The 8,404-nt window shown below is 35.4% G+C and overlaps 1 protein-coding gene across 1 annotated transcript; it reads right to left on the reverse strand.

The window, feature by feature from the left end:
• On the reverse strand, window positions 1-8,128 carry LOC306879260 (phosphatidylinositol glycan anchor biosynthesis class U protein-like). Its single transcript, XM_079432059.1, has 12 exons — window positions 7,966-8,128; window positions 7,386-7,450; window positions 7,248-7,307; window positions 6,995-7,057; window positions 6,748-6,857; window positions 6,532-6,632; window positions 5,593-5,690; window positions 5,358-5,512; window positions 5,131-5,274; window positions 4,929-5,053; window positions 3,966-4,108; window positions 1-3,315 (listed from the first exon to the last, which is right to left on the reverse strand). Exons 1-12 carry the CDS (start codon window positions 8,093-8,095, stop codon window positions 3,202-3,204), a joined length of 1,308 nt encoding a protein of 435 aa, XP_079288185.1. The 5' UTR covers window positions 8,096-8,128; the 3' UTR covers window positions 1-3,201.
• Between the last annotated feature and the right edge of the window lie 276 nt (window positions 8,129-8,404).

An 8,404-nucleotide genomic window follows, 5' to 3' on the forward strand; every position in this document is an offset into this window, starting at 1 on the left:
ACATATACATTTTATTTTCCATGTTAACATTTGTTAGCATAGGTATCATGAACAAATGGCAAACAATAGCTTTTTACCGCTTGGGTAGTGTTAACGTATACATATGATTTATATTAACTTGAAATCTTAAAACATTTAGTATTATATAAATTAACATTGACCAAGATGAATAAATGTTGTGGAAGTACTTCTTCATTTGAACTATTGTTTACTGATGTTAACATTAACAAACGTGTTGTAAAGTTTAATTGGATTCCAGTGACAGGGAATGTCAATTACTAAAATGTCAAAGAAAGCTATCAAATATTAACTCAAATTATGATTTATTACTGATAATTTGACAATTTTATAGCTGAAGACCAATATTCAAATATAAATGATCTAAAAACAAACATCTCAAGATAAATATGATGAAACCTAACCTGTGGTTAAGTAATAGTTTAATCCACTGAAAGAGGTGAAAGGACACCAAAACAATGAAAACAAAATGAATATGATTTATGCAGAGTCATTCTGACTTTCACCTGGCGTGATTGACGCCTCCCAGTAATGACTTACAAAAAAATATTGTAATGTAATTTGTGACAAACGCCAAGAACCAAATCTGTAGTGTTTTTAATAACTAATATGTTTCAAAGTAGAAATGTAAATTGTGTGGGGGAAAAAATAAAATAAAACAATTGCGTGTTAAACTATACACAAAACATGAATTTCACAACGCAGATGGGTTGAGTTTGTGTAATTAGTGGGAATAATACTAATCTCTTCATTTCACTCTAGACATCTTAAAGTATTTGGCAAACTAAAGCAGGTGGGGTGCTCAATTTTCAACTGCACTGTCATCTGTCAGCGAGACTTACAAAGCTCTCATTGACATGAAAGTCTGTGACAATATTTTGACAGCGTTTAAAGGTATTTCATAACTACAACATGCTTTTGCAAAGCCTATAGCATCTATAGAATATATAGAAAACTTCAAACTTTACAAAGAAGTCTATTCATTAGATTTCAGCAATGGTATGTACGATCTTGAACTGGGATATACAATACTTGCTGACGTGAGAGATTATACTTCTCGTTTCTACATAAAAATCCATTACAGGCTTAATTTAAATAGCACTTTTTCTTTAAATCATGAACCAAAGTGGTTTAACGAAACAACACTACTGAGAAATAAACTTTATTGGCATTTTAACCACCACATCAGTGTTATGACATCCAAAATGGCCCAAACCTTCCTTTCATGCCGAAAGGGGAAGTAATGTGTAATACTTCAGTGTGTACATTTCTGAACCGCTGGTAGGCATTCAAAATAAAAGATGAAATTCCTGAAACCACATTTAAGCTTTTCAAATTTCATTATTAACTAAAGATTCCCTGCGGTTCTATCTCTAATGTGTGCAGGAGCGAAGCCCTTAATCGTGGCAAACACAGACATGTTCACATTTCTCAGGCCATTCAAATATTCCTAACTTGGTACCAAAAAGCACATTTATGAACTTTAGTCAGTTGTTCACCCAAAGTAAAATAGAAGAGAAAAATTAATTCAGAAGAACACAATAAATAATTCCCGTGAGGAAATGGGACTGGCTAGTACAACTGTTCAAACTGGTCAAAGTCAGTAGTTTCAGTAAAAATGCTGTTTATTATACTACCAAAAAAGTTGTCCGAATCAGTCTTGTTGTCCAGTAACAATATCTTAAGTGTCAAAACAAAATAAATTTACTTTAAAATTATACAAGATATAATACATTAATTTTTTTTCTTACATTACTGATGATTGTTTTTGTTTCGAGCATAAATTAAATGTTTTTGCCAATCTGGGAAGAGAAGCAAACTGAAAACAAGTCTTACCTTAATTTAGCTTGTTTTTACTCAGTATCAGGACAAAAAAATTAAATAAAAATAAGGATCAAGAATTTTTTTTTTTTTTATCTTCCTGCTAACAGTTTCTTGGTTAAAATACAGCATGATATAAAATACTTAATTGTTAGTTAAACGTTTAACAACTAATTAATTTAGTTGTTTTAAGAAATCCATGCGTGTTATAAATGTCATTTAAGGTCAACTTGAGGTACAGTAAGGTATGTCAGTGCATGTGGAAATAAAATGGCAAGCATATGTTTGTACACCTTCAGCATCTACATCTTTATGACTTTACACATGACTTCCACACACTAGATTTTAAAACAGCTGACCTCATTATCAAAGCCACCCGGATGTTTGCGTCTTCCTACCTGACCAAAGGGTGGATTATTAGAAAAGTCTGGAAACAATACAGGCAATGGAAAATTCCACCATCTAAGAACTAGAAGGAAGGTCTACCCACAAGAGGGAGGGGTTATACAGGTGTGCAAGTGATAGATTCACGTGCCCTGGTGTTAGATCAAAAGCACGGATCAAAGTAAATCCAGGCGGTTAATTCTTAATCCCAAAGGAATCATAAAACAGAACAATAAACCCAATTCAAACCAGGGCCAATTTAAAAATAAATAAAATCACAGTGCAGTTTAATCCCTCATTAAGAACATAAAACAAACAACCAAAATTGTACAAAATGTACCAAATCTAAATATTTAAGCTCCTCTTGCATTATTAAGAGGTAAAAAAAAAAAATGAACCAAAAATAGCATTCAGAGAACATTTGAACATATCCACCTCTTCATGTCGGACTCTCCGATAAAATGTCCACAAACACGCCGAAGTGTCTTCAGTTTTGGCCCTCTGAAGTCAACGCTTATGTGATCACTCCATGCCCTCTGCTGACCACGACTTCAAACTGCACGTCCAACTAAACAACCTCACTTTTCCAATGGAGTTTAATAAAGAAAAGACATCCTTTGAAACAATGAAAGACAAGCAAATCAAAAGTGAAAATAACTTTGTACCCACCTCATGGGAGCCAAAATAGTAAAGTTCTGTATCATTCAGATACCTTCAGTCAGCTCCCATTATTGAAAAGTCTCGTACAAAACAGCTTTGGTCCAAGAGGGGGTCAACATTCAAACATGAGGTAAAACGCTCAAATGTGCAAAAGAAAGTAACAGGCAAAAGAGCAGGGAAAGGCATATTGAGGTGAGAGAGAAAAACAAACAAATAAAAAAAATGTAGTGTGAATGGACAAAAAAAAAAAAAAAAAAAAGAGCATAGATATGGGGGTGTGAGGCAGTCGGTGAGATCTCCAAGTCCTGTGAGAGAAGGTCACTTTAACACCAGAGTGGCTTCAGTGCCATCTTTCTTCTTTAGATAGAGGCCGTGTGTCAGGTGATGTTCTCGACGCAGGTAGGCGTAGAAATAATCTGATACCAGGAGGATCTGTGGTGGTGCAAACACACACATGACATTAGTTCATGTAATCTGTAAACTTTACTGTGAATTTTCACAGTGCTCACTAACTTTTCACAGTGCTCTGAGGCCAAACTGACAAATCCCAGGCTTCTAATATCTACAAAAAGATGGGGTTTGTTCCAAGATTGTGAAGCAAACGTGAGGTGCACGTGCCTCACGGGTAATGTGGGGTGTGCCAGCTGTCCAATACGGGACTGTTTAGCTGAAACTAATACAAGCTAATGAATAATAAAACCTTGTTCCTACATCGATTTTTCCACCCACAATTTGTCAGCCAAGTAGTTATAAACACTATCGTAGCTGAGCCTGTCAAACACCAAAAGCACGATAACCGCTGCTATCTTTACTGCTAGCCAAACAACAATTAGTTGTTTAATAGCCTTTCTTTCTGTCATCTTTCTTGCAACCTGACACCAGGTTTTGTGTACTACCTCCATGAGTACAGGAAATACCTGGCATGATAGCTTCTGTCGTGGTCTAATGAATAGAAGCTAAGAAGAAATCTTTTTTGTTACCTTAAAGACTTGTTGCTTAAAGTGTGAGCAAAACAGACAATGTGCCAGTTGTATTTCCAATTGTGTTTGGGTGAAATGGCTTATCAAGACGGGACCCTTTACCTGTCCAAAGTTGAAGAGCAATGTGATGGCATAGTAGAAATTAGAGTTGGCACTGCCAGCGTATATCCACAGATGCCAGAGCACAGGAAAGAGCGCGGAGCATGCCAACAGCACGCACGACACCAGAAAGATGTTCCTCAAAACTGAAATAAAGAGGAGAAAGAAATAAAAACAAAAATGCTTTCGGCCGCCAATACAAGTGCAGTGCCCCTTTTTTATTGCATTTTACCATGTTAAATTTGGATTAAAAAATTTGACAAACGTTTGAAGTCAAAATTTGACTTAAACAGTTTGGAAGTCAGTAAGATTTTATTATGTTTTTGGAAGAACTCTCTTATGGTCACCAAGCCTGCATTTAACTGATCAAAATACAGTATAAGAAACTTGTGAAATATTATTATTATTACACCTTAAAATAACTTTTATCTGCTTACTATTTTTGTAGAAAGTGTGATGCAATTGTTTCGAAATGGAAAGTTCAAGACAATAACATTTATTTGAAATGTAAAACTTTAGCAACATTAAAAAAAGTTTTTACGGACACTTTTAATTCATTTAATGTGTCCTAGCTAAATAAAAATATTAATTTCTTTAAAACTATTTCTTCCTGACCCCAAGCTTTTGAATATCAGTGTATATCAACATGTAATGCATTAATATCGAACAAATTCATAAAAGCTATATTATAAGCACTTTCATAAGACTCAAAATTGAAGTTCTGTGGCTTTTCTTTCATGTGTTTTTAGCTTATATGATGGTAATAAAATAAACTTTCAAAATTGAAAAATTATTTTCTAAGAAAAGGGAAAAAGGACAACTTAATATTAGAATAATCATTTTTCTCTAATAAAATAGCAAGTAGCAAATGGCTCATGGTTCAAAAAAAGGGCATGCCCTTTGATATGCCCAACTCCATTTCCATAGCAAATCTGTCAACATTTTTAAATGAAAATAGCTACTCACATCGGTAAAGGTGGCTCCAGGCTGGCAAAAATGCCATGTAGAGGGCGACATCTCCCACAGTAGGGTACGACTTAAAGATGGAGATGATGGCAATCTGCATGAAGATGAGGAACACTGGATGCTCCCTGTTTGATTCAATTGTTTACCAATAAGTGTGCTATAAGGAATGCATTGCTCATGTTCAGGTATATGCAGGACCTACTTGAGTTTGATGGAGAGGGGGATGGTGTAAAAAAACACATTGATCTGGAAGACACAGATGAAGAAGAGACGGAAATGCTCAAACATCTCTGCAAAGAAGTACCAGAAGAGTCCGATGTTTGGAGTCAGGTCTGGAACAGAAAATCTGTGGAAAACACACACGGTAAAAATTTGAATATTAAATATGTATTTGAAAATAAAGAGTGTGGCATATGACTGCTGACTGACATGAATCCATAGACAGAAGGGATGAAGTCCCAGGAGCCCAGGAGGAAGAAAGAGAGTCCAGTGATCACCACCAGACTGCCCACATATATGAACGCATACTGAAGAGTGAAGAACCAGAAACTACTCCTCCTCAAGTTCACTGGGATATATAACCTCTGAAAGAGACAGAAAGAGAGACGTTTCATTTTGGCCATCAGAGCAATGTATCTGCATTAGTCTGAGTTCAGACTCTCACCTGCAGGAAGAATAGGAGTGCAGGAGCAAACAGGGTCAGAGGATAGATGGACTGATATGTAGCCAAGGCCAACAATATCCCACTCAACAAGGCACTACCTGAAGAAACCACAACAACACCACATACAGTAAACCACAGACAATTATTTCATACTTCATATAATTATAATAGTCAAATATGAGCAGCTGTTCATTTCTTAATACTCAGCTCAAAGACTGCTGAACCTAAATGTGTTTCTGATCATGTGCGCTGCTGATCTTTGTGACATGCTCACTGAGATGATTCATAACCACTACTACTTCTGATTATACATTGACTACATCACAATTAGCATATTATTCACTACTGTTAAAAAAAAGTTTGGGGTCAGTAAGATTTTTCTGAAAGATCTCTTATGCTTACCAAGGTTGCATTTATTTGATTAAAGTAAAGTAAAACTACAATATTGTGAAATATTATTACAGTTTAAAAATAGCACTTTTTTGTTTTAATATGTTATTTATTCCTGTGATCCGAAGCTGAATCTTCAGCATCATTACTCCAATCAGTGTCACATGATCCTTCAGAAATTATTCTAATATGCTGATTTGCTGCTCAAGAAACATTTCAACATTTTTGTGGAAATGGGGATTTTTTTCCCCCAGTATTCCGGAGGACTAGAATGTTCAAAGAACTTTCATTTGAAATCTTATCAACCTAACATGTCCTTACTGAATAAAACTGTTAAATTCTTTAAAAAAAAGTATTGACCCCTAACATTTGAACGGTAGTGTATATTCACACACAAACAATATTTGGCAAGTGGGTCTATGATACAGTCCCAATACTGGCATATTCAAAAGTATGTACTTTACCTTAAACAACAAAGTATTTTTGATGCATACTAGAAGATTTTTGAAAGGTCTGCCCCACCTTTAAGTGTACAAAGGGGACACTCACCTTTTAATGTACAGAAAATGAAGAGAGCAATAATGGCATTGTTCAGCCCACAAGTTGACTTTGCCACACAAGACAGGATGGTGAAGGGGTTTAGCAGATAACTAGAAGACAATTAGGCAAATGTAATTATGTGCCTTACTTTTAAGGCTGAGTTTCTTTTTTGAAATTAAAAAAAGCGATAGCATAATCTTGATTTAAAGCCTGATCAGAACTTACAACATGGCAACCTTGAGGGGGATGTAGAACATTTCCTTCGGCGAGCGGAGGAGCTCCAAACAGTCTGCGGGATACCGGTCAGATTCCAAGGCATATTTCTGTTTTCTAAACTACAAAGCACACAAAGATGAATGTTAATTTATAAAATATTTCAAATCATAATAATAATTTGAAAATATAATTAATTAATTGGCTCTAACTTCTGAAACATACACATATATCATCAAAAACACAAGCTATAACTTACCACGTTCTTGTTATAAATCTGAATTGAGAGATAAAGAGCCACCGCTGTGATTCCATCTGCTATCTGGTGACATAACGTTACATCAGTATATTTACATGTGTACAAGAAGGGAAATGTACAAAAGCACAAACAGTAATGGTTATAAACTATGATTTTAATTCACAGCAACCTGGAAAATTTAATATTAAATCAGATTTGGGATTGTTGCTACCAGTTGCACAGTCTAATGATGTAATAATGTCTAATGACTTACCATAAAAACAATCTCTGCATAGTCGACCATAAAATGAAAGAGGTATATCATAAGGGGTGTCTGGAAGAAATAAAAAGAACAATTAAACACAACGGAGAATAGACCTGAAAAAACAAAATGAATCAAACACAAACTTACTTCATGAAACACATCTCCTGAGTAAGGCGAGACCCCCAGATCCAACAAGGCGAGACCCTCTACAACTGTTTAATTCACAAATGAATCTTATTATGCATTTAACAGCTGATTAAATACATTAAAAGTCATTTTATTCAAGGTAGTGAAGTGAAACAGGTCTCTAAGGGTTTTTCTACTGAAACAACGCCCATAAATCACATCACTTCAATGAAAACTCCAGTTTATCGATATTTGACTGTATAAACATAACATGGGTGTTAGAGTTAACATTTATTTGATGTAAAATCAAACTTAAGAACAATTTGCAGTAATGCAATCCATTCAATCCAAGACATACTGGAAATAGATAATAAACTGTGTGCCGAGTTCAAAATCTGCGTATTCCATTGATGCTGAATATTTAAAATCAGACATATAACTAAACAATAATGTAACTAACAATAATTGACTTAAAAACAAAGCATCACGTGCTGAAAATGTATTTAATGCATGTCTTCATTTGACAGCTCAGCAATGCTGCCATGCACGAACATACCATCAGTATACAGCATTCCCATGCAGAAAAAATACATAAACATACCTCGTTTCCACGCATTCAAAGGCGACACCACCTCGACCCTCTCTGAAATTAATTCTGCCAAACTGGATCGGAATAAAACGGCTCTTATTGTAACAGCCACTATCAGTAGGAGTGTTAAAGGAGCCGCCATTTTTGTCGCGAGGAAGAAGCCGTCAGCGGGATGCATTCTGGGAAATGAAGTTCACCGTCACCTTCCTGCTCAAACGTTCATAAAGGAGGGGCTTTAGTTCTTCTTGTTTTGATTAAATTGGCGGTTGACAATCAACTTTATAGGTGCATTACCGCCAGGATGCATTAGTTTAATGGAAATCACGGTTAGGAATGCATGTGAACAGATGAAAGGTTTTATTTCACATCTTTAATTCCTTGTGTGTGCACTCATTAAACTACAGCGAAATACAGTGAGGAAAACATGACTGTGTGTGTGTGTCCTATTTTG

This window comes from Barbus barbus (assembly GCF_936440315.1).
Source record: "Barbus barbus genome assembly, chromosome: 13".
Classification (NCBI taxonomy): Eukaryota; Metazoa; Chordata; class Actinopteri; order Cypriniformes; family Cyprinidae; genus Barbus; species Barbus barbus.